This window comes from Ictalurus furcatus, chromosome 17, assembly GCF_023375685.1.
Source record: "Ictalurus furcatus strain D&B chromosome 17, Billie_1.0, whole genome shotgun sequence".
Lineage (NCBI taxonomy): Eukaryota > Metazoa > Chordata > Actinopteri > Siluriformes > Ictaluridae > Ictalurus > Ictalurus furcatus.
The window spans coordinates 4981270-5007574 of record NC_071271.1 but is presented as its reverse complement, the minus strand read 5'-3'; the positions used below and the strand labels follow the sequence as shown (position 1 = coordinate 5007574).

Sequence of the window (26305 nt, the reverse complement as noted above, 5' to 3'; positions counted from 1 at the left end):
GATGTGCACGCCAAGTGGCGTTAACGTCTTTGCTGTAACCGGTAACACACCGCAGCTGACGCATTGTGTTATAGTTTCCGTCTTAAAGGTTGTCAAAGTGAAGACATAGCTATGACAAACAAGTATGATATGTAAAGAATAAAATAAACAAACAAACAAAAAAAAAACATGGGGGTGTGGTGTTAGTTCCACAGTGATTTTGCAAGGATTACATTCTATTTTTTTCCTCATTAATCAAAGAGCAAACTGTTGTACCTATTCTTTTACAGTTTTGTTGGACATTGTACAACGTCCGTAAAAGAAGTTAGTTTCCGTTATCACTTACGTTATAGCAGCTATAAACAGTCGTTCCCTCATTAGCCTGTTTTTTCTCTCTCTTAAGTTAATAAGAACACAACAAACAAACAAACAAACAAACAAATAAACAAACAAAAGGCGTGGCTTATCCTGTTACCCAACCAGAAAGCAGAAAGTACATAATCTTCCCATGATGGAAAACGTACTGTTACAAAGTGCTGACACTGGAGACTCCTTCCATAAATATCCCTGGTAATGAACAGTTGCTATAGAAACATATATTTTTTTAAAAGGTGTCCATAATTAACAAGGGAGTACATTTCAGCTAATAATCTTCTTGGATTCATATTTGGATGATTAAGAGACTGAAAAACTGTGTGTGTGTGTGTGTGTGTGTGTGTGTGTGTGTGTGTGTGTGTGTACAGGTGAAGGGAGGAGAGTCAGACTTTCTATCACTGACTTCTTTGAAGGCAAATGTACAGGTGTACAACTACAGAACATTTTCCAATGTACTGAGCTGTGTATTATTGCATTCAGAGCAATATTAATTAATATTAATAATAAAAAATCTGTATTAATTCACTAACACCTCTAATAATATTAACCAGCCAAATGAATTCCAAACCACGTGTGCCATGTGTGTGTGCTTGTGTGTGTGTGCAAACCTTTGTAATAAAGAGTCAGGAAGTTTGAGTGTTTACATTCAGCTTAACACGGCTGGTCTGGTGCTACATCAGACACCTTCAACTGTTTATTTTAGGGCTTCACACCCCACCGTCGTAATATATGGGTGTGTGTGTGTGTGTATGTGTATAGGTCAGACACACTTGAGAGATGAAGTGTAATATTACAGTATAATGAGAACGAATAAATTTCCAAGTGTTCCATACTGTATTTTCTGATTTGTGCCATTTTCTCTTAAACTGACTTGATCTTAGACAAGTTTAGAAAGTAATCTAACAAAATCTTTCTTATTTCCATTTTTTTTTTTTTTTTAAATCTGCACCACTGTGTTTGATTCACTTCATCAGGTTGCCTTGATTAACTGAGCTCGTTAGTGCACTCAGCTGGCGTGATGAGTGTACACTCTTGTAGCATGTGTGATGAATCTGTCGGACCATGTGCTAACACTAGGAGAAGATTCTTGACATTCTTAATGCAGAAGTGCTAAACATGGAGAATGCCACACGTGTGTAAAAAAAAAAAAAAAAAAAGCTGCCGAACTTGATTAACTGATAAACAGCCCCACCACTGTACTGTATGAAGTCTGCATACATTTTCCAGTGATCTCTGTCCGAGTCATTACGGCGCGTCTCCTGGGTCTAAGGGACAGCGGATATTCCTGAGATCTTCTGTGCACGGTCATGAATGAACTTTCCATCCGAGTTTGTGTATTGGGGAAAAGGGTATTCCAAATGTCAAGAAAACAACTAGAGAGAAACCGAAGGAGACGGAGTAATGTTTCCAAGAGAAAATGCTATTGATGACTTTAAATAAATATCTGCCTACATCCACAGAAAAGAAACCTGAGATTATTGTAGGAATTCGTTGGAAACGCTGTAACCACTAACTCCTCATGCTAACCGTATCTATTCCAAATATGTCATATGAGTTGTACCGTTTCATATATGAGGCGGTTTTGTCTGTGGTTTGTCTCATTTTGGTATTTAAATGAGCTGGGAATTCATTTCTTGTGTATCATTTTCACCCCTTTACAATATGTGCATTTACATGCAATGCATGCAAGTCTGTTGTGTGAATGTTTCCCACATGAAACTTATGTGAAGCCTTTGTCAGTGGAAGAGCTCCAGCATTTATATCAGCAGGTCAACAAATGTTAATCTATGTGACAAAAGTTATGACCATAAGCATACTTCCAAATTGGCCCAAATTTGGTCAGAATGTTCCTTAGATCCAACCCAGTCAGTGTGCCAAATTTCACAACTTTTTTCCCAGTCGGTTCTGTGGGTTGCCATAGACACCCTAGCCAGAAGTAGAAGAAAAAGAAGAAGAGGAATAATAATAATAATAATAATAATAATAATAATAAAACGTAGAATAACAATATGGTGCCTACAAACCTTCAGTGCTTGGCCCCCTAATAATAATAATAATAATAATAATAATAATAATAATAATAATAAAGTGCTTGGCCCCCTAGTAATAATAATAATAATAATAATAATAATAATAAAGTGCTTGACCTCCTAATAATAAGAAAACATAAAATTCCAATAATGTACCTGCTCATCTTTGGTGTTTGGCCCCGTAATGATACAAATGATTCTTCATTTGAACTTGGGATTGATAAAATAGACTGATAAAATCTAAGACCTGTTATACTCATATAGAACCCATTAGCCATTTCAAACATTTACACATACAGCCGCAGCATATACAGCAGCTCTTAAGAATGTGTTTTCTGAATTATTCTCAGTTCTGCAATAATCTCTAGATGTGACACAATTTCACTCTGGAATCAAATCAAGCAGGCTCTACTGTTTAGTGACCGTCCATTGTATTTTATATTGGAAGGATACTAACTCTTCCTTTCCCTAAAGTTGACTTGAAGTATCTTGAAGTCCAGATTGAGAGGCATGTTCAGGCTGTGCTACAGCCGAGTCTGTAAAACAAATCAGTGCTCGTTTCTGTTTCTGGCTCATCTTGGGTAACCCATAGCTCAGATTTATTTTGAAACCCAGAATCATAGCATGGATGGAGAAAGAGCAGACTCATTTCAAAATAAAGGAACCATGGCCAGCACATTAGATCTTTTCCTATAAACATTGGCTAGTGTCACTTTTATACATCGGTTCTATAAATCAGAGCATCTGCGAGCAATGCAGCTCCTCAACCGCACTGTTGAATTGAGGTTGCTTTACTACGGCAAACACTTTCTTTCTTACAAGAGATATATGGTACGAGTGTAATTGTGAAGTCGAAACCTTTTAAAGCGGGTGTCAGACTACAACAAGTGTATGTCTTGTCTCCATCCGTGTTTGTGGTGTTCATGGCCAGGATATCAAGATGCAGCCAAGCTTGAAGAGGTGGCCAGTATAGATGGGTAGAGGTAGCATCCCCTGTTATTAGCAGATGACGATGTTTTCTTGCCCCTATATGGCTGAAAGGATATCCATATGTGCCCATTCTAAATCCATGGACATTAACATGGAGTTGGTCCTTCCTTTGCTGTTATAATGCGCTCCACTTTCTCTTCTGGGAAAGCTGTCCACTAGATTTTGGAGCATGGCTGTGGGGATTTGTGTTCATTCAGCTACAAGAGCACTGATGAGTGAGATCAGGCACTGATTTGGGGAGAAACTAATGTTTGTTCCAGTTTATCACAAAGGAGTTCAGTGGGGTTGAGATCAGGGTTCAGGACACTCGAGATCTTCCACCTTCTTCAGCCTTAACACACCATGTCTTCATGGAGCTTTGTGCACTTCGTGTCATGCTGGAACAGGTTTGGACCTCTTAGTTCCAGTGAAGGGAAATCTTAATGCTACAGCGTACACATAAGACATTGTAGATAACTGTGTGTTTCCAACTTTGTGGCAATAGTTTGGGGAAGAACCACATGTTGGTGTGATACTTTTGGCCATACAGTGTACAGTATCTTGGGATTTTTAAAGAGAGTGTGATATTGACAGTGTTTGTCACTACACCAGTCAGGGGTGATGACGCAGGAACTCCGGTTATGCCCAAAGTATTGCTATATTGTGTTTAAACTTAACGCATTCCACAATTACGCTACTTGATGCTGTTCTGAATCCCACAACCTGCTGCATAACACACACCGACTGAGGTAATCTAGCTGATGGACCTTTTTTACGCTTCATATAGTCTTTGTAATATTTTCCATATCACAATGTGTCAACCACAATCACAACCGCTTCTTTGTCTTTCCATCCTTCCACCCATTGTGAGAGAGAATGATAGCCAGGTGTTGGCTTTGAATCCAGAATGGATGTTTTTTTTCCCCCTGATCCATGTGAGTCTATCACTGGTGTATCCTTCTGGTGGTGGAGAGGAATGGAATTAGCGTGAAGTCAAAATGAAGCCTCATTAAGCCTCATTTCGTATTCTTATATAATATAAAGAAATGTGGTTTAAGATTTATGTATCTATGGTATGCATCTCTACATGTTCACACCTGATGATGATGATGATGATGATGTGGAGCCTTAGCGATCAAGTGTGGGTGTGGCCTGAGATGCTGTCATGGCGACCCATCCTTGGTTTCTAAGGCTCTGCAGACATGCAGCCAGAAACAGAATGCAAGAGAGTTGAAGCACAGAAAAAGCCACAACTAAACACAAATCAGCTGCAACACATTAGAGAACTTTAGAAGGTTACCGATCAGGCGAGTAGCAGCATTTTGAACGCTTTGTGTAAGAGATACCATTTCTGAAATAAGACCAGCAAGCATAGAGGTGAAGAAGTCAGGTCTTCAAATAACTAGAGCTTATACAGGAAGTTGAGCAGATCCTGTAATCAGATCTTCTGATGTTATGAAGAAATCTGGAGGGTCTCTTGATTGAGTTGATGATCACACCATGATTCTTAGCCGTGGACATGCGAGGGTGTTGATGGTGTGTCACAGGTCCAGAGTGGAGAAGTGCTGCATTGGTAGCTAAATCAGTTTAGTTTTGATGGGTCATAATTCAGATTAGAAGTCTTGATATCTGATGAGAGACATGGAGGGAAAATGAAGTATTTATGAAGTGATAGGATGAACCATGAGACCTGATCGCGGAGCTCAGTGATTTAGAACACAAGGAGAATGAGTGTGGACTGAGTACTGACCCCTGAGGGACTCCAGTAGTAAGGCTGTGAAGTGATGAAATTGAACATCTACGCGCTACGTGCTTGGAAAGATCTCGTAAGTGTGAGGAGAACCCGATGCCCACATAGATGTCATCACACACACACACACACACACACACACACACAATTTACCTTTGACTGATTTTATGCTTATGGGATTTCATCCTGAACTCAAAGGCTTATAATAACAGTAATCGACCAATGACCTGTTTGAATGCTTTAATGAGTGTGTGCGCGTGTGTGTGTGTGAGCACATGTTATTTGCCATCATTATTACAGAGCCTATACTGAAGGAAGCGACTTAATAAGATGCAAATAAACACGCAAGCTGGAAGCTATTTGAACACTGTGTACAGTATGTGTGAGTTTGAGTGTGTGTGTGTGTGTGTGTGTGCACGGGCTTGCGCGCGCGTGCATATATGAGAGGTGGATGAAGGGTTCGAGAAGAAACAGATGTGGGAGCATCTAACAGCTAGCTCTGTTCTTCAGCAGGGGGTTTTCATTAAAAATACCTCTGACGCTTACCTGCAAAATCAGTGTTCGAGAGATTTGTAAAAGGCATCTGGGTCCTTTCAGACAACTCAATATAATATAACGCAACGCTGCAAAGTGAACTTTGACCCCTGGTTGTCAAGTTTAAGAGACACGCTGAGTTTATGAAGCTCTTGAACTGGGGCATTTTAGCGTGTTCTCTTGGTCAGTGCTTCCTTGTGTATTTCATTTTGTTTATCTTTAGTCATGGCTTTATGCCTCTTTCCCATACACACGGGATGTGAGTCCAATGACATGGCCAGGAATTCATTTCAGGGAAACAACAGAAGACTGTTGAGCTCTTGGATGAACACGTGACTGTTCTGTGTGTGTAATCTGGATTTAAAAATGCTATTCAGGTACGGTTCCGAATGTTCTCTGGAATACTATTCCAGATTTTAGGAACCTAGAAGGAAAACGTTCCATGGGCTAAGCTCTGAACGATCCCAAGTTGACCGACATCGGATGAGTGCAGTGCTTGGGATGGGACTAAAATATTTCCTTGAGCTAAACCATTTAAACATCATAAGCAGGACATTGTAGTCAAAATTAAACTTAAAAGCCAGCCAATGGCAAGTTCTTCCCACGGAGAAGAGGTAAAAACTGCCAAATGCTACCAATGGTACCTGCTCTACGATAACGGGCACGTATTGTATGTCCAAGCCGGGCAAGTTCGACACGTACCCCTCCTTGACTTTGAAGCAAATACATCAACATACGGAATTAAATCACGACTCTCAAACCATTTCATGGGCACTTTAATGAGCTACCTGCGTTAAAAGAATGAGAATCGTGGCATTATTTTCAGGTAATTCAAGTGCTTTAAGGGCTTGTGCGATAATTAAGAGTTCTTAGCTCTTAGAAAAATATAGATCTACTACTTAGAACCCTTTCTTATAGGAAAACACCTAGTCGTAGGGTTCTACATAGAACTTTTAAGGGTTCTCCGAGAAAGAAAGACAACCAAAGATCCCATAAGGGTTGTATAATATTCTTAAGGTTGTGTGTTTAAATCTAAGGACACTTTTGGGCCCTTGAGCAAAGTTCTTAACCCTCATCGTCTTAGTTATGTTTAGACTGGTTGCTGCATCTCTTACTCCCTTCGGTTGCTGCCAAAAATATCTAAATTTCCAAATAGTTTCTTTGTGATTTATATGAATCTAATGCCCTACTGTACAATGTTGATCTCTTTCTAAGTCACTCTCTCTCTCTGTGTCTCTGCAGATGTGAACGAGTGTGAGAACTCAAACGGAGGATGTGAGGGAACATGCTGCAACACCATCGGCAGTTTCTACTGTAAATGCCCTGAGGGCAGCACGCTCGGACTGGACGGCAGAACTTGCCAGGGTAACACACACATGCTAACCGCGTTGTAATTATTAACAGAATACGTCACCTAACGATCAGACGAAGTTAATTCGGGGCTAGCTTTAAGGACAACGTCACCAAGAACATGGAACGGTTTGCATTAAGCTATCTAATGCAAATCCATCAAATCCAATCTTCTGGAACCTAAACGATCTACAGGGTCCTATAGGATTTATGGACAGGAAGTGTGTGTCAAGAATGTCAGCTTTGGACATAGGTCATCTTTGCATTCAGCTAGTGTTTAGTTACATAATTTGCTTAGAAAAGAACATTTCCAAAAATAAGCACACCTTAGAAGTATTACAAAATGAGTTATGAGGCCATTTCTGTTTTCTTTCATTTCCGTGTTACGTTTTATCATTAACGATTCACAAAAATCACATTTGCTAACTTGCTAGTAGAGTCGATTAGCCTGACAAGCAGGCAATCAATTTTGCTGTAGCACACAGTTAATAATCCTTTGCGAAATACACAAGTTGTTTCAGTTATATAAGTTATTGGCTTTGAACCAATAACATCTGATATACAGATTATTAAAGGTTGACATGACCACATGCAGAACCTGCATACTACGCTAGCTAGCTAACTTGGTTAATCGTAGTGATGAACACAATCATGGGTTGTTGTGGTGTATTGTGTGTAGTGCTAAATAAATAAATCACTGAGAATATAGATTCTGAAATTTCCCTAATGCTGATATGAGTTAACTAGCTAGCTAGTTATTAAAAATAGAAGGAAGACAAAAGGATGTTTTCATATAGAGACATGTATTAGTGCACTTAACTAGCTGACTAGCTTGCCAAATGTTATTACATCATGTTAGCTACCACTTTTTAGCCTGGGCAGCAAAACATTTGGCTGAGCATCACACTGGAGCTTTTACTTGTCTGGCATGCTAGCTAATTTATGATTTCCACCTCTGACACATGAACCACATAAACGCGTGCTAGCGTTGTTTTAGAAGTAAGAATTTGCTGACTGCACTTCCCACACGGTGTTGTTGTGTTCTGAGTGAGCTGCAGGTCTCAAACAGTTAAAGTGCAGAATGAATACCGTATGTGTTTGAGGAAATACAGTACTGGTGGTGTGTGCTTGCTGAAATGAAACAGTGACAGAGAGAAGATGAGAGGAAAAAGATTAAAGCAGCGAGAGCGAGAGAAAGAGCAGAGAATATCTTCATAAAAAGTGTAGCGCTCTTGAGAGATGTGGTAGGTTATTTTTGGGGTTTTTCTTTTATTGTGTTATTACCCCTTTCTTTCTGTCTGGGGTCATGTGTAGCAGGACTTGTATTCGGTCATGTTCCTGGGTCGAAGATCTAGACTCTATCTCGTTTCCCAAGAGGTCACTCAGTACTCGAGAGTCACACACAGCCGTGTAGCTCCTCAGCGTCTGCAGCGACGGGTTGCTCAGCTCAGATAAAGTCGTTAGAACATATCAAAATGGCCGGAACAAGCAACAACAACAAGCAAGATTTTTACAGTCAGTAAAAATCTTACACACGTGAATTCAGTTTTAGCGTAAATCACACTGATCATAACCCCAAGTGCAAAGTACCTACAGTTGAAAATGTCTCAGTTCAGCACCAAGATCTGTTTATATTTCATGACTCCTGCACGCTCCTACAATAGCACACGCCGTTATTCTTCTTTCTTAATGAAACTATCAGACTATCGAATGGTATCGGTCCTCTATGACCTACATTATGTGTAAGAGGTATGATGATAGCAGCAAGGAACTGCTTTCATATTTGACTGAAACCACAATGATTACAAATTCTGATTTATTAATCAACGACATGTCATGCTTTTAAACCATTTATAGCTTATAACTTAATGTTGTGGTACTTACATTATGGCCACGATAAGCAGTCGCTAATTAGACACGCAGTCATGTTACCGGAAAAAAAAAAAAAAACGTACTGATTGTTACAAAGCAAGTAATTAGGTATTATTATTATTATTATTATTATTATTATTATTATTATTATTAGAGTAATTTTCCTATGTTGAACAGCGAGGTGATGTTTTGCATGTTTGTGCTAGCAGGAGAGTTACCGTATATGACACTTTGTGCTGATCTTTATTTTTTCCCCACATGCCTGCATGTTCCTGATTCTGGAAAGGTGCTTAGTAAAAGTTTAGTAGTAAAAGCAGCTTGCGGTGGGATTCAGAACGAGTCGCATGCTCCGTAGTCACGTCACTGTGAATTTCATTTTGCATACAGAATATTATACGCATTTTTACTATCTAACAAATGACCCGAATACACGTACGATACAATATACCGCACATTTATGTGCATTCAAACATTTCTGCTTTATCAGCATTTTAAATTAGTTGGGCTGTTTTCTGGAATGCACACACACACACACACACACACAGGAAGCAGGTCTGGTGTGGATGCATTTAGCAGATGTTCTGTAAATCTCAGTGCAGTAATGGACAGGTACACTCCTCCTGAGGAAAACTGGATCTTGTTCGTGTTCCTCGAAGACTAAAAACTCCAAAGCATTCCAGAATAATCATATTTTACATTTATTTTTACGAGACTTCCTTACACTGCGGTGAGCGTTAAAACTGCGAGTGTGGATGTGGAAGTTGGTGACAGAGGCGTCCCTGTGGACACTGTTAGTGTCGGGCTCTGCTCCTTTAAGGATCTAACCCTGACTTTGCGTCCGACATGAACGTAATTCTCTTCGGAATCGCATTTCAGTTCCGTCAGTGTGTTGCAGTTGTGTTACGCTGAAATGCAACCACTGTCCAATCACAGCCCTAAGCTGTACTGGTTGGAATCGGAGAAGCCGAGAAGGACCCGAAAGCCTTGTCCGTTGAGATCACATGACATAAGAGCAGCACCATAATTTCATCATTTTTGCCAAAATCTATCGTTCAAATTCTGTGTTTCCTCAAAAAAAATGTAATCAATAAAATGAATAAATAAAAGTAATTTTTTTTTTAAATAATGAAAAACTACAAATATATTCAACCTACCATATATTTTAAATTGTTTAAAGTTACTGCTGCGTCTAAGATGGCCTCCATTTTGGCTTATTATGGGTTTTCAAACCACGATGACATCAAGTTACTGAAACTTTTAAAGAATCTAATGATATCTGAAGTACATCATCACAGAGCCATGACATGAACTAATAGTGTGTGTGTGTGTGTGTGTGTGTGTGTGTGTGTGTGTGTGTGTGTGTGTGTTCATCCTTATGGCATCATTTTAATTACATCTACTCAATCCGAAATGGAGATCACAAGTGTTTGTGTCTGTCTTTTGTGACACTCCAGTTATAGGGAACTGTTAACTCTTTATCCGAGTCATATGTGAAAATTGACTGTAATCTTGCTTGTAAATATGCCTCCCTCTAGCGCTTCTTTATTAAGACCAGTATCGTCTACATTTGCCTAATAAATAACAGACGTCTTTCTGTCTGTGAGTAACTCAAGCAGGAGGAATGGCAGAAAAGTTAGATTGGATTAAGGGCAACTAATCATTCATGTTGTGTTTAAAGCCTATTTTAATAAAGACGTATAGTGCGTGTTATTTCAAATGACGTGAGGTTAGGTTCAGGTTTTCATCTGAGAGTTGGTGAAATGAAACGTGTAAATAATAGGGTTAGGGTTTGGGTTGTGAACACACATCTGCCTGCAGGAGAAGGGCCGGCTGGTATAAACAGGCTAGCAGGGCTAATGGTGCCTGCAAGTCATGTCGGAAAGATCGTAGTTACGGATTGAACGAGAAAGCTGTAATTACCTATGTGTATGTAAACGTATGTGTGTGTGTGTGTGTGTGTGTGTGTCTGCAGATATAGATGAGTGTGAGGAAATGAACGGCGGCTGTCAGCAGAACTGTGTCAATACACTTGGCTCGTACTACTGCGAATGCAGTGAGGGTTTCCGCATGCACGCGGATGCTCGCACATGTATTGGTAAGCGCCTTATTTATGCCTTATAGCCACACACAGACACATACAGTAACAGTACACAGATATTATATATATATATATATATATATATATATATATATATATATATATATATATGTATAGAATAAAGACTATCAAACCAACCTGGGCTTCCAGAACACCTCAGCAGTGCCACAGGCTGATTGCCTCCATGCCACGCCACATCGATGCAGTGATTTGTGCAAAAGGATTAAAGCCACGACCGAGTATCGAGCGAATAAATGAACATACTTTTCAGAAGGTCGACATTTCTGTATTATAAATTCTTTATTCTAATATTTTGAGATGCTGGATTTTTGATTTCCATGAGCTGTAAGTCATAATCATCGAGATTAAAACAAACAAAGAAAAAGGCTCCAAATATTTCACTTCATGTGTAATGAATATAGAATGTACGCAAGTTCCACTTTTTGAATTAAATTATAAGGAAAAAAATTTACTTTTGCACGATATTCAAATTTTTTAAGTTGCACCTGTATATATACTATATATATATATATATAATAAATGCAAACAAATTATAGTTCTTACAAAACTTATATTAATGTTAATTTCCTTTCAGGAAATTCTTGATGAATTTTTCTTATGCTTTTGCCAATTATTTGTGTGTGTGTGTGTGTGTGTGTGTGTGTGTGTGTGTGTGTGTGTGTGTAGCTGTGAAGTCTTGTGCGGTAAAAAATGGAGGTTGTGAGCACAGGTGCCTGGACCTTGGGGATGAACACTATAGGTGTGAATGTCCTCCACAGTACCGGCTCAAGAGCGATGGCAAACACTGCGAGTGTAAGTACACACACACACACACACACACACACACACACACACACACACACACAGAGAGTGCTGGTGCTGAAAAAAAATCCTGTATGGACCACTGACCTAATGGGTGTGTGTTTGTGTGTGTGTGTGTGCGTGTATGTGTGCATGCACAGTGAAGGACCCATGTTTGAATGGTAATGGTGGATGTGCCCAGGTATGCATTAATGATAATGGAATCCCAGAATGCAGCTGCAGACCAGGATACACACTCACTACAGACCGCAAGAGATGTGACGGTAAATACAAGCGCAGAAGAACACGCCTGAATGTGTGCTGATTTTAAATAAATCTTTGCTAATGTCGGGTTAGACGAGCATCGATTCTAGTAGCTAGAGAAATACAACACGACTCCAAAGCGGTTTGTGAGCAGCGTGCTGACGTATATAGTGTTTCTGGTGCTCTGATGGTTTTCAGACGTGGATGAGTGTGTATCCGGCTGGACCGGGTGTGCTCATGGCTGCGTGAACACTCCGGGCTCCTTCAGGTGTGTGTGTAACCCTGGATTTGAGCTTGGTGTGGATGGGAAGCAATGCTATCGTGAGTAAATACACACACACACACAAACATATATATTGTTTCAGACATTGTTAGAATGTTTAGCTTGGGGTGTGTATGTGTGTGTGTGTGTGTGTGCGCAGGTATTGAGATGGAGATAGTGAACGGCTGTGAGAAGGATAACGGAGGCTGCGCACACCAGTGTGAACACACCAACATCGGCCCTGTCTGCTCCTGTAACCGCGGATATGAGCTCGCTGATGACCTCAGGATGTGTATAGGTGTGCATCTTTATACACACGCACGCACGCACGTCCTTTCCATAATTAACCGCTGAAAAGAACGCGTTAGACTTCAAGCTCTTCAAGCTTGCAGTTTCATGTCCAGCTTCTATTCTTCTTTATGCTGCACTGTTACTGATCCGTATAAATAAATCAGTGCAACAAATGTGCAAAATAATGAATCTGTGTATCATGGAACACTATTTAAGGCCGAACCGCTTCTTAAGATACGCTTGTGTGGACAAGCTGGAAGCTGTGGCACAGCCGGAACTGAGAGCGCGCAGCATGGAAGCTTATGTCCGTCAGCAAACCTCTTCTTATAGCCCAGTGTGCAGGGTTTCTTTGCTGGAGGATACAGAGGTGTCTGAGGTCAGGCTCTTCCTGGGTTCATGATGACCTGGGTTCAGACTGAAAATGAGTCTGGATCCACCTCAGTGAGCCGCCATATGTCACTGACTGCTCTAAACGACACTGATATGTAATGAACATATCTATCAGCATCACAAAATCATAAATGTTTAAGGCTCAGGATTCAGACACTTATATAATAACGACAGAGATTCTCTCACACATAACTGTGTGTATGTGTGTGTGTGTGTGTGTGTTTTTTTTTTAACTCCAGACACTGATGAGTGTGAAACTGAAGACTCATGCTGTCTGCACGACTGTAAGAACTACGCAGGAGGGTACGAGTGTAGCTGCAAGCCCGGATACACACTCGGCGTAGACGGCTGCTCGTGTAATGGTGAGCGTTCAACGACTCCGCGACATTTTCTCTAAAGCCTGAGGTTATGAATAGTATTCGTACTGTATATTCTAACATGCGATTAGATGAGACTGGATCCGAGTGTACACGTATCGTCATCTTATCAGTAAGTCCGCGGTGGGGGTCCAAGCATGCGACGGCAATATTAAACACGGATAATCCGTAAGTAGAAAATGATAACGCTATCACGGTTCACAACCAGGAAGCACAGAAGCAGGAAATAAGCCACGTGAAATGCAGAATAAGTCTCTGCACTGACACGACGAAACAGCAGGGTATAGAAATACACACTAATTGAAGGGTTAACACAATACAGGTGAACACAGTCAGATAACACAGCATACATACATACGGTAAATGTAAACAAAAACATGAAAGAACGTGGAATTTTTAGTATGTGTGTGTTTTTTGTTGTTGTTGTTGTCTTTTTTCTTCATAATCTCTCCCCAGGTCCAGGCCAATGAGTGGAATTTTATATCTATATATTAGTGATCTGAATTGAAATGAGTAGAAATCAGTAATTTAGTATTAAATTTGTGTTCAACATTATTATTTGTTAGACGTTAACGAGTGTTCACTCGAGACGTCAGGCTGTAATCACTACTGCATCAATATGCCCGGGTCCTACGAGTGTTTCTGCAGGGAGGGCTTCCGGCTGGACCACAACCAACACACCTGTATACGTGAGTACTACACTGCTCTTTTAGTTTAGTGTTTAAACTACAAACACCGCGAACAGGAAGCTGAATATCACACGCACGCTCCAGGATACTTTTATATGTCTGACTTGCTTGTCTTACACTGGCTAGTTTTTAACTAATGCTATGAAATCCGGAAATGACAGGGTGAGGGGTAAGTGTCTTCTTGCTCGCATTAAATGAAGCGTGTGTGTCTTTATGCAGCTCTTTATGAGAGTCGTCTTGAACCTGACGAAGAGGATGAGCCAGAGGGCGATGAAGAAGAACTAGAAGTGCTCCGTCTTCCTGACCTGCTGTTCCGGCGACCCCCTCAGCTCCTGCAATACACCGCCGCACTACACTCACCTTACGACGCTGAAGACACACACACATCCTACTCGGGACACACACGCAGCCGAGAACAGAGAGGAGAACTAACCGTGATTAGCACGATCAGTAAGAAAGACGCACGCACGCACTAACGCGGTGACGTGGTGAACTACTTTCTTTAGTAACATTTAATAAACTTTCTTTATTTTCATAAGTATTCGCCCCCTTGAGCTTTTCCACATTTCATGCTGTTAGAACCTGGAACTGATTTGTAATTTACTGGGATTATCCGTCATCTGCAGAAAATAGAGCACAATACTGTTGTGGCGGCAAAAAAAATCAATATATTTGTAAATAATTTCGCAAACTGAAGTCGTGGTTGCATAAATATTCACCCCCCCATCGATGTGAAACCCTCAACGCAGTTCTAGTGTAACCTCAGAACTGACACAATTAGTCTAATAGAATTAAAGTGTGTACAGGTAAAGTGTTTCATCATCTCAGAAGATTGTAAGAGAAGAAACTTAAAACAAATAGCAGCATGAAGACCTTAAAGCTATCGGAACAAATCCAGCACCAACTCCTAGTTGTAAACAATCCCGCAAAGCACCATTATAAAAAAAAAATAAAATAAAAATTATAGAAAAAACAGGTAGTTTTTGGTTCTGAAATCTGATTGGCTGACCCGCCGTTATAAATTCCTCGATGCGTCAGGTTTCAAAGCAATAAATCCGTTACAGTTAACACACCTCGAGTCATGCCTAACAACGTCCTTACTCCCGATAAATCCTTTTTATTTTAATGTACTTTTGTGTTGATATCCTTGTTTATACTGTATGGTGAAGCCAAAGACAAATTTCCAGTATAACTAATTAAGTAACTAAAAATCACTGGAATGTATGCCCTCTCATGTCTTTTGCTTTAATTAATAATAATAATAAGAAGAAGAAGAAGAATCCCACTTAAATCCAATTCAGTTCTAGGTTGCAACACTACAAAATGTGGAATTACTCAAAGGGGGTGAATACTTATGCCAAACACTGTATTTGCCTGAAAATTGACTGGCAGGTGTTCCTGTATGTAGTCTACATGTTTATTCTTCTGTGTGGGGTGTGTGTGTGGTGTGTGTGTGTGGTGTATGGTGTGTGTGTGTTCGTGTGTGTTCGTGTGTGTGTGTGTGTGTGTGTGTGTATCAGTGTGTGTAGCAGGCTCATTTGGTGAAGACTGCAGTGTTAGCTGTGAGGACTGCACTAACGGCGGTGTGTGTGGAGAGGAACGAGATCGCTGTGTTTGTACACCTGGCTGGACCGGTATCACCTGCAACCAGAGTGAGTCCAAGATGTCCGACGTCAGAACATCGGATTTAGTAACCGGTTCAGATCAGAGTTACAGCGAGATGTAAACTCACTGGCAGAAAATAAAGCTACTGGAATTTCCCCCAGCGTGATCTAGTGATCCAAATCTTCCAGTAAAGATTATATAAATCATATACAATGTGTGCTTAACAACCTTTTTATTCCACAACAATTTACTTTCATGCTTTTTAATCCTTGTGTAGTTCCCAAATTTCTCCGTCTAGGGATTAATAAAGTATTATCTTATCTTATCTTATCTTACATGATAAGGGGGTTGTGGTGATTCTGGAGCCTATCCCAGGGTGCATGGGGCATAAGGCGGGGTACACCCTGGACGGGGTGCCAATCCATCGCAGGGCACACACACACACACACACACACACACACACATACACACACACACACAAACCCATTCATACATTACGGACACTTTAGACATGCCAATCAGTACCCGGAGGAAACCCCCTATATGATAGAGTTTATTACAAAAAAGCTTCAGCATATTTTCCTTAAATAACACTATTTTTTAAAAATGCATCGATTGTTAGACGTAAATTATTTGAGCATCTGCTACACAAGGCCCTGGGTTAGCCGTTACTGTTCGTAACGAACAATGTTAACATACAGTACACCTGTAATTTGCCTTGAAGTCAAAGCTACATTGAACACTTTTGACCAATCAGATTTGAGAATTGGCCAGCTCCGTGCTATAAAGCCTGCTATTAATAAATCCTTTCTTGTTCGTGGTCTTGTTACTCAATGGTCCATCTGAATGTTGTTACTGATGCATAAGAAAACATTTCCTTCCTGCAACGCGCTGCATGTGTACTGCCTCTAGCCCACTGCTCCACACACACACACACACACACACACACACACACACACAGAGCTATGGACTGATCATATTTCTCTCTGCGGTACCGGTGGCGCGTTCATGCATTAGCGGTTCCTTCATGAGTTCATTGTGAAGTGCAGAGTCTGGAATGTGGGTTACTGGCTTTATGGAATCCAGATGGGGTTCTATTGCGGGGACACACACACACGCACACACACACATACACATACACAGTGTACATGTTTTCTGACACTTTCAGATACACAATTAATATAAATTCTTCTTTAAGCTTTTTAAACTTTGCATTATATACCTATCAAAATAGGTCTTTTCTTCTTCTTTTAACTCTTTCAATACAGTGCTTCACTGGGGTTTGCTCAGATAACATGCGTTGTGTTTTATATTGTATATATTTCAACAATCTCAACATTTTAAAGCGACTTAAAGTTAAACCAGCAAATGATTTTTTTTAATGTGAAAAATGACAAGCTGAAGAATTTGTGAAGAAGATTGAAGATTGTAAAGAATTTTGAGGTTATTTACTATATATAAATGTTCTCTCTCTCTGTCTCTCTCTCTGTCTCCCTCTCTCTCTCTGTCTCTCTCTCTGTCTCCTTGTCTCTCTCTCTCTGTCTCTCTCTCTGTCTCCCTGACTCTCTCTCTCTGTCTCCCTCTGTGTCTCTCTCTGTCTCTCTGTCTCTGTCTCTCTCTGTCTGTCTCCCTGTCTCTCTCTCTCTGTCTGTCTCCCTGTCTCTCTCCCTCTCTCTCTCTCTGTGTCCCTCTCTCTGTCTCCCCGTCTCCCTCTCTCCGGCTCTCAGCGTGTGTGGATGGGACGTATGGTGTGGGCTGTAACAGTGTGTGTGCATGTCAGAACGGTGGACGCTGTGATCCAGTAAGCGGGAAGTGTCTCTGCCCTCCTGGAGTCCAAGGCCTGCACTGTGAAGATGGTATGCATGCACACACACACACACACACACACACACACACTTTGGCATCTGGCCCTTATCCAGAGCAACTTACATTTATCTCATTTATATAACTGAGCAGTTGATGGTTAAGGGCTTTGGCTCAAGGGCCCAACAGTGGCAGTTTGACTGTGCTGGGATTTGAACTCATAACTTTCCAATCAGTACTCCAACGCCATAACCACTGTGCTACCACTGCCCAGAAATCTTTAAAACTGATGACATCATGCTGTGCAGCTTCTCACCCTTCACTACAAACCAACCTCTACTGTAAGTGTTCTAGTTTTTGTCCCCAGGATGTCCTCAGGGTTTTTTCGGGAAGTTCTGTCGGAGAAGATGTCACTGCCCCAATAATGGACGCTGTCACCGTGTGTACGGAGGCTGTTTCTGTGCGGCTGGACGATATGGAAAATTTTGCCATCTGTGTAAATATTCTTTTTTATACAGATCTTATAAACTGATGAATGACTGCGAAAATGCAGCCCAAAAAAACAAAGAAATCTTTGACTGGTGCAGAGGAAAATACCAACCAAGATGATGCAATTTTGGCTGAGTTCTTATTACGTTCTTATTGTTTTGTCTAGTTCTTAAATGTATTAATTCAGTTTTGTGGGGAAAAAAAGAGGTTCTAAGGAATTGCTGTGGTCAGGGAAAGGATAGGAAGTAAGATGGAGGTCTAGCGAGCAGGTATAGAGGAAGTAAGATGGAGGTATCGTGAACAGGTATAGAGGAAGTAAGATGGAGGGTATAGTCAGCAGGTATAGAGGAAGTAAGATGGAGGGTATAGTGAACAGGTATAGAGGAAGTAAGATGGAGGTATAGTGAACAGGTATAGAGGAAGTAAGATGGAGGGTATAGTGAACAGGTATAGAGGAAGTAAGATGGAGGTATAGTCAGCAGGTATAGAGGAAGTAAGATGGAGGGTATAGTGAACAGGTATAGAGGAAGTAAGATGGAGGTATAGTCAGCAGGTATAGAGGAAGTAAGATGGAGGGTATAGTGAACGGATATAGAGGAAGTAAGATGGAGGTATAGTCAGCAGGTATAGAGGAAGTAAGATGGAGGTATAGTCAGCAGGTATAGAGGAAGTAAGATGGAGGTATAGTCAGCAGGTATAGATGAAGTAAGATGGAGGTATAGTCAGCAGGTATAGATGAAGTAAGATGGAGGGTATAGTGAACGGATATAGAGGAAGTAAGATGGAGGTATAGTCAGCAGGTATAGATGAAGTAAGATGGAGGGTGTAGTGAACGGATATAGAGGAAGTAAGATGGAGGTATAGTCAGCAGGTATAGAGGAAGTAAGATGGAGGTATAGTGAACAGGTATAGAGGAAGTAAGATGGAGGTATAGTCAGCAGGTATAGAGGAAGTAAGATGGAGGTATAGTCAGCAGGTATAGATGAAGTAAGATGGAGGGTATAGTGAACGGATATAGAGGAAGTAAGATGGAGGTATAGTCAGCAGGTATAGATGAAGTAAGATGGAGGGTGTAGTGAACGGATATAGAGGAAGTAAGATGGAGGTATAGTCAGCAGGTATAGAGGAAGTAAGATGGAGGTATAGTCAGCAGGTACAGAGGAAGTAAGATGGAGGTATAGTGAACAGGTATAGAGGAAGTAAGATGGAGGTATAGTCAGCAGGTATAGAGGAAGTAAGATAGAGGTATAGTCAGCAGGTACAGAGGAAGTAAGATGGAGGTATAGTGAACAGGTATAGAGGAAGTAAGATGGAGGTATAGTGAACGGATATAGAGGAAGTAAGATGGAGGTATAGTGAACAGGTATAGAGGAAGTAAGATGGAGGTATAGTGAACAGGTATAGAGGAAGTAAGATGGAGGTATAGTCAGCAGGTATAGAGGAAGTAAGATAGAGGTATAGTCAGCAGGTACAGAGGAAGTAAGATGGAGGTATAGTGAACAGGTATAGAGGAAGTAAGATGGAGGTATAGTGAACGGATATAGAGGAAGTAAGATGCAGGTATAGTCAGCAGCTATAGAGGAAGTAAGATGGAGGGTATAGTGAACGGATATAGAGGAAGTAAGATGGAGGTATAGTGAACGGATATAGAGGAAGTAAGATGGAGGTATAGTCAGCAGGTATAGAGGAAGTAAGATGGAGGTATAGTCAGCAGGTATAGATGAAGTAAGATGGAGGGTATAGTGAACGGATATAGAGGAAGTAAGATGGAGGTATAGTCAGCAGGTATAGATGAAGTAAGATGGAGGGTGTAGTGAACGGATATAGAGGAAGTAAGATGGAGGTATAGTCAGCAGGTATAGAGGAAGTAAGATGGAGGTATAGTCAGCAGGTACAGAGGAAGTAAGATGGAGGTATAGTGAACAGGTATAGAGGAAGTAAGATGGAGGTATAGTCAGCAGGTATAGAGGAAGTAAGATAGAGGTATAGTCAGCAGGTACAGAGGAAGTAAGATGGAGGTATAGTGAACAGGTATAGAGGAAGTAAGATGGAGGTATAGTGAACAGGTATAGAGGAAGTAAGATGGAGGTATAGTCAGCAGGTATAGAGGAAGTAAGATAGAGGTATAGTCAGCAGGTACAGAGGAAGTAAGATGGAGGTATAGTGAACAGGTATAGAGGAAGTAAGATGGAGGTATAGTGAACGGATATAGAGGAAGTAAGATGCAGGTATAGTTAGCAGCTATAGAGGAAGTAAGATGGAGGGTATAGTGAACGGATATAGAGGAAGTAAGATGGAGGTATAGTCAGCAGGTATAGAGGAAGTAAGATGGAGGGTATAGTGAACGGATATAGAGGAAGTAAGATGCAGGTATAGTCAGCAGCTATAGAGGAAGTAAGATGGAGGGTATAGTGAACGGATATAGAGGAAGTAAGATGGAGGTATAGTCAGCAGGTATAGAGGAAGTAAGATGGAGGGTATAGTGAACGGATATAGAGGAAGTAAGATGCAGGTATAGTCAGCAGCTATAGAGGAAGTAAGATGGAGGGTATAGTGAACGGATATAGAGGAAGTAAGATGGAGGTATAGTGAACGGATATAGAGGAAGTAAGATGGAGGTATAGTCAGCAGGTATAGAGGAAGTAAAAAACTTTATGGCCAGAAAACCCCTAATGAATTCTGTCTCTTGTTGTATGAAGCGTGTCCCAGGTGGACGTACGGCAGTGGATGTTCGCATGACTGTGACTGTGTTCAGGAGAATTCGCTCAGATGTGATACCCAAAACGGGTCGTGTATCTGCAAACTTGGTTACCATGGCGACCTCTGCCAGGCAGGTGCGCTGTGGGTCAAAATACCTAAAATAACAACAGAAATGCTTAGTCATGTTTCGTAGTAAATGCAACAGTTGAAATGATTTGATTAAAACCGGCTCATTTTACTATATGCAATACAGTTTGATCCTAATGTTCAGGTTTTAGATCAAAAGTTAATACAAAACTGCTGGAAAATAATCAGTGATGAGGTGGAGTGACGTGAAGCTCCTGTTACCGCCATAAAGCTGATTCACATTCCAAAGTGTTTTATTCCCCTTATTTTCATAACTGAATTGGATGCATTAGGAATGTTCACTAATGATTCACCATTTCTGATGGGATTTAGTCATACGTGTTCCCCTGTGCAGGATGTGATGCTGGTTTTTACGGCACTGATTGCCGCCAACGCTGCGACTGTCCTGACGGGGCGTCATGTGACCCAAAAACGGGAAAATGCCAAGAAGAGTGCCCTCCTGGATTTCATGGAGAGGAATGCCAACTGGGTGAGAGACAAACCCTCCTCTCAGTTCAAAGATGAAGTTAAAGCAAGGAGCTGGAGTTAATAGTGATCATATATATATTTTTAAAATCACTAATAGGCAGTATCGTATTTTATATTAAATCCACACATTAAAATTCCAATTAAGCGCAATCCCACTTTGTAGGAATTTCAATGTGTGGATTTAATTGCTGTACTCTGCTGCCCTCTAGTGGCAGATAAAGTCAGTGCATCAGCTCACTTGTTACTGTAGGTCGAGCTTCAGAAATCATCACAGTGATGTGAATCAACCTGGACATCCTTATTATCAGTCTATTAAATCTTCCTCATAAGTGACTGGTGGGTCCAGCAGCTGTCCGTGTCCGTCATTAAATTATAGTGAGTGAGTGTGTGTGTGTGTGTGTGTGTGTCTGCAAGAGAGATCATGTCCTTGAGAATTGGCAGACATCAGTGTACATGGCAGAGCTCACATTAATGCTTCAGTTAGATTGAATTACAATGAATTGTCCTGTAACCCTGTATGATTAGATTTAAATGTCAGTGGTGAGAGAGAGAGAGAGCGAGAGAGAGTGAGAGAGAGAGATTAACAGTGTGTGTGTGTGTGGGTGTGTTTATTAAAAGGTTTCCTTCCTATTGCATTGTGGAAAGTTGTTTTCGTTCCAGTGAAACACGGAATAGCTGCAGAAGGAAAAAAAAAATAATAAAAAAGTAAAAGAGGCCAGTTTTAGCCATAACTTTCTCTCGGTGTGTACCGTAATAGCATGGGAAACACTAACACTCAGTCCAGAGCTTCTAGCCACAACGATGACCCCCCATCTTGGAAATATAAACTTTACGCCTTCTATTTACACACTGTAAAGTTTGTAAAGTTTTACGTGAGACCACATCATTTTCCGGAATATTTTAGAAATGCGGCGACTCACAACAAGGTCTCGCAATGGAGAAGTTCTAGTGTAAGTAAGCGCTGGTGTACTTGTATGCGTGTACGGATGATCCGAATAATCTAAGGCTTAATCCAAGTAATAAAAGGATTAAAAATACGTTGTTAGGAGTTGTAAGGTGTCTCCGGTGTCGGCGCTTCAGGACGGGTGAGTTTCCGATTTCTCTGAAAGAAAAAAAAAAAGTCCAACCAGGGAACGACTGCAGACGTTGTATAAGGAATAAGAGGAATAAAACACTTTGTGATCATCACACCACCCTGATGCGGATTATTTTCCTGTAACAGCTCACCGTCAAGCGGTTTAACGGCGACACAAAAAGAGGACAGTAGATATGGAAAGATATGAATTAACGTGTGCCACGATTGAGAAGAACGGGTGTGCGTCACGTTCATACGGCACACGCGTGTGCGGGCGCGCGTCACGTTCATACGGCACACGCGTGTCACTGTGAATCTTCTCCTGGCTTCCACAAATTGAATACCTGCCCTTTGATCGCATAAATTAGTGCATGCAAGTGTATTTTAGTTAGAAATGTCCCAAATGAATTCGCGTCAAAGCCAAAAAAAACTAATACACGTAATAATGACGGCAATTAACACACACACACACACACACTCCTGAGACGTCAGAATGACCCGAATAGGATTAGTTTGTAGAGTATGTGTAAAGTTATTGCTGATTAAAACGTCAGACAGGTTTCGGGGAAATATAAACCCCGTGCCGTTTTCCAACACAAGCAGCTCAGCTCATAAAGGGATTAATTATTACCTTCCATGTGATCTCCTGCAACCTGGAGGAGAGAACCGAGTGCTAACAGCTGCACTGTAGTGTCTGCTGGAGTCATTACACACTGAAGCCCACAACCATAATAACCAGAATCCTCGAAAGGGCCATCGAGGTTATTCTGCCCCAGCAATAAGCTGCACTCACCCGGAACACCGCGCCGGCACGGACAAGCTCGGGAATTATGGGAAAGAATTTTTTCAACAAGACTATTTTGATCAACGTTATTGTAGGAGCTGAGAAACAGCTTTTGTTTTTTTATTTTTTTGTATAAAAACACATTTTATCACACCGAGATCTTTTCTACATGTGAATTTCTTCTTGGCACTTAAGTGTCAGAGTGATCAGAGGAACATATTTTGGTCTGTATTGACTTTGGGATGGCTTTAAATGGATAGTAATAATAATAATAATAATAATAATAATAATAATAATAAACACTTGATATTAAAGGAAAATTCAACCATTTATTACGTTGAATTTTGAAATATTTGTCACAGAGGGACAACATTAACACAAAAAACAGCCCAAACAAAACAGAGAACACTGAAGTTCTACTACTCCTTAGGATCTGATCTCTTGTCAAACAAACCCCGTCTTTGTAGTGAACTCAGATTTGTGAGCATTTACTGCTGTAGTGCTGCCACCCTGTGGACGTTTTCTTTAACTACAGAAGTCACGACAGTGCACGTGCAGCTTGTGCTCTGGTATGAAATATTAAACAGTAAAGAAGCGTCTTCTCATGAACGCGTTTGTATTCTATAGTTCAGCAATTTATAATTCTATCTATGCAACCTCAAACTTTCCCATGATTCTGTGTGTCAGGGTGTCCCGAGCGGCGGTACGGGCCGCAGTGTGAGGGAGTGTGCGAGTGTGTGAATGGAGTATGTGATCATGTCAGCGGAGCCTGCAACTGCACGTCAGGCTGGACTGGAACACACTGTGAAAAGGGTGAGTTACTATATATGCATACACACACCCTCACACGCCCTCGCACACATTCGCACGCCCTCACACGCCCTTGCACGCCATCTCGCACACCCTCGCACGCCCTCGCGCGCCCTCACACGCCCTTGCACACCCTCACACACCCTCGCATGCCATCTCGCACACCCTCGCACTCCCGCACACACCCTCACATGCCCTCGCGCACCCTCGCGCACCCTCGCTCACTGTCGCATGCCCTCGCGCGCCCTCACACACCCTCGCATGCCATCTCACACACCCTCACACACCCTCGCATGCCATCTCGCACACCCTCGCACTCCCACGCACACCCTCACATGCCCTCGCGCACCCTCGCTCACTGTCGCACGCCCTCGCGCGCCCTCACACACCCTCGCGCGCCCTCACACACCCTCGCACGCCCTCACACGCCTTCACACGCCCTCACACACCCTCACACACCCTCGCACGCCCTTGCACACCCTCACACGCCCTCGCACTTTGTCTCGATGGCTAGAAAAGATCCCAAGTTTGAAATATACTTAATTAAATTTTTTTTTGAAAACTCCGTCAGCTCCAGAATTATTGGCACCCTTGGTAAAGGTTATGAAAACTATGTCTGTGGTTTATCACATTGAAAGTACGAAATGAAAATATGTATTTTAAGAAAAGTACACAAAGTGGGTCAGGATTATGAACGTCTTATAAAGAAAATCTTCCCAGTGAAATTGACTTTTTAAAGTGTTAAGCGGTCATCCAGGGCCATCTGTTATGCTTACTAACTGTTAAATCTAACTGTCCTTTTTGTCGCATTACAATATCATTTAAATGTTATGTAAGATTCGCAAACCAGCAGTGCTTGCAGTGCATCATGGGAACATGTGCAATTTCTTAGCTATCAAAAACCACAAAAGTTCAACCTCAAAGACTTTCGTTGGATCAACGTTTCCTAAAATACCTACAGTAATCAATGTCAGTGCGGCTTTTCCGTGGCCTCAGATGCTCCGCCCACAGGATTCAGAGCGTCCGATAATATCCGTCGTACGCTTTTCTGGCCACAACCTCTGATTGGCTCTCTTGCGACACGGAGTAAACACCGATCTTGTGAGATTTTATAACGTCACGCATATTGCCTCTTCGTGTTAAAATAAGCGCTTCTCGGTTAAGTTTATTGAGGAAACGTATGGTTATAAGGGTACTGCCTTACTGTTCATGACGATTGCGAGTGACGATGTGGATGGAATAACGCCTGTCAGAGGCACACACGTTTTTGGAGGAAAGAAAAAAAAAGTGTGTGGATGAGTGTGTGCAGACTCATGCACAGATTGTGCAGGCGCAGTGTAATTACACCCAAATGAGTGTCTGTCTCTGGGCCCCTCATTCACGCACACACACACACACTTTGATGTGGGAGGATGTAAGGCACATGTGGAAAGTGAGATCACTGAATAAACGCTGACGAGTCCAATTTAGAACCTGGATGTGCAGTAGTTAAGAAGACACGGAGCGAGCGAGCGAGAGAGAGAGAGAGATAGAAAGAAAGAAAGAATGTATGTATATGACATAGATGTGAAATACAGTACGCGATGCTTTTCTGCTCACCACCGTTGTAAAGAGTGATTATCTTTGACGTGATTATCTGCAGCCTTTCAGTCAGCTCGAACCGGTCTGGTCCGTTCTCCTCTGATCTCACTCATCGACGAGGCGTTTCCGCACGCAGAACCGAGAGTGCTGCGTGTGAAAATCTCAGGAGTTTAAAATAAATAAATAGATAAATAAATAAAAAAAAACTTTCCAAAATTCATACAGTGGCACGTGCAATAGGAAATATGTAACAAGATATATACACAAGAAATAGGTACACACACACACACACACACACACACACACACACACACACACACACACCTCTTTCTCCCCATACACCTCTATGAAGAATTCTGGGTGTGGTTCAGTCTTGATAATTCTTTAGTGTGAGAGTGTGTGTGTGAGTGAGAGAGAAAGAGAGAGAGAGTGAGAGAGAGTGTGTGTGACAGAGAGACAGTGAGCATGAGAGAGTGTGTGTGAGAGAGAGAGAGTGTGAGAGAGAGAAAGTGTGAGAGAGAGTGAGCGAGAGAGAGAGAGAGATAGTGTGTGTGTGTGTGTGAGAGAGAGAGAGAGAGAGAAAGTGTGTGAGAGAGAGTGTGAGAGTGAGAGAGAGAGCGAGAGAGAGAGTGTGTGTGAGAGAGAGAGAGAGAAAGTGTGTGAGAGAGAGTGTGAGAGTGAGAGAGCGAGCGAGAGAGAGTGTGTGAGAGAGAGTGTGTGAGAGAGAGACAGTGAGAGCGAGAGAGTGAGAGTGTGTGAGAGAGACAGTGAGAGTGTGTGAGAGAGTCAGTGAGAATGAGAGTGTGTGAGAG

At 41.5% G+C, this 26305-nt stretch overlaps 1 protein-coding gene across 1 annotated transcript in view; it reads left to right on the top strand.

The window, feature by feature from the left end:
* Positions 1 to 26305, top strand: part of megf6 (multiple EGF like domains 6) — a 44993-nt gene that overhangs the window by 6139 nt on the left and 12549 nt on the right. Inside the window, exons 5-19 of the mRNA XM_053647644.1 lie at positions 6880 to 7002; positions 10832 to 10954; positions 11645 to 11770; positions 11920 to 12042; positions 12221 to 12343; positions 12445 to 12582; positions 13205 to 13327; positions 13909 to 14031; positions 14251 to 14481; positions 15552 to 15683; positions 17364 to 17492; positions 17807 to 17935; positions 20628 to 20762; positions 21110 to 21244; positions 23790 to 23915. Coding sequence (XP_053503619.1) covers positions 6880 to 7002; positions 10832 to 10954; positions 11645 to 11770; positions 11920 to 12042; positions 12221 to 12343; positions 12445 to 12582; positions 13205 to 13327; positions 13909 to 14031; positions 14251 to 14481; positions 15552 to 15683; positions 17364 to 17492; positions 17807 to 17935; positions 20628 to 20762; positions 21110 to 21244; positions 23790 to 23915 — 2019 coding nt within the window. The remainder of the gene's footprint in view (positions 1 to 6879; positions 7003 to 10831; positions 10955 to 11644; positions 11771 to 11919; positions 12043 to 12220; positions 12344 to 12444; positions 12583 to 13204; positions 13328 to 13908; positions 14032 to 14250; positions 14482 to 15551; positions 15684 to 17363; positions 17493 to 17806; positions 17936 to 20627; positions 20763 to 21109; positions 21245 to 23789; positions 23916 to 26305) is intronic.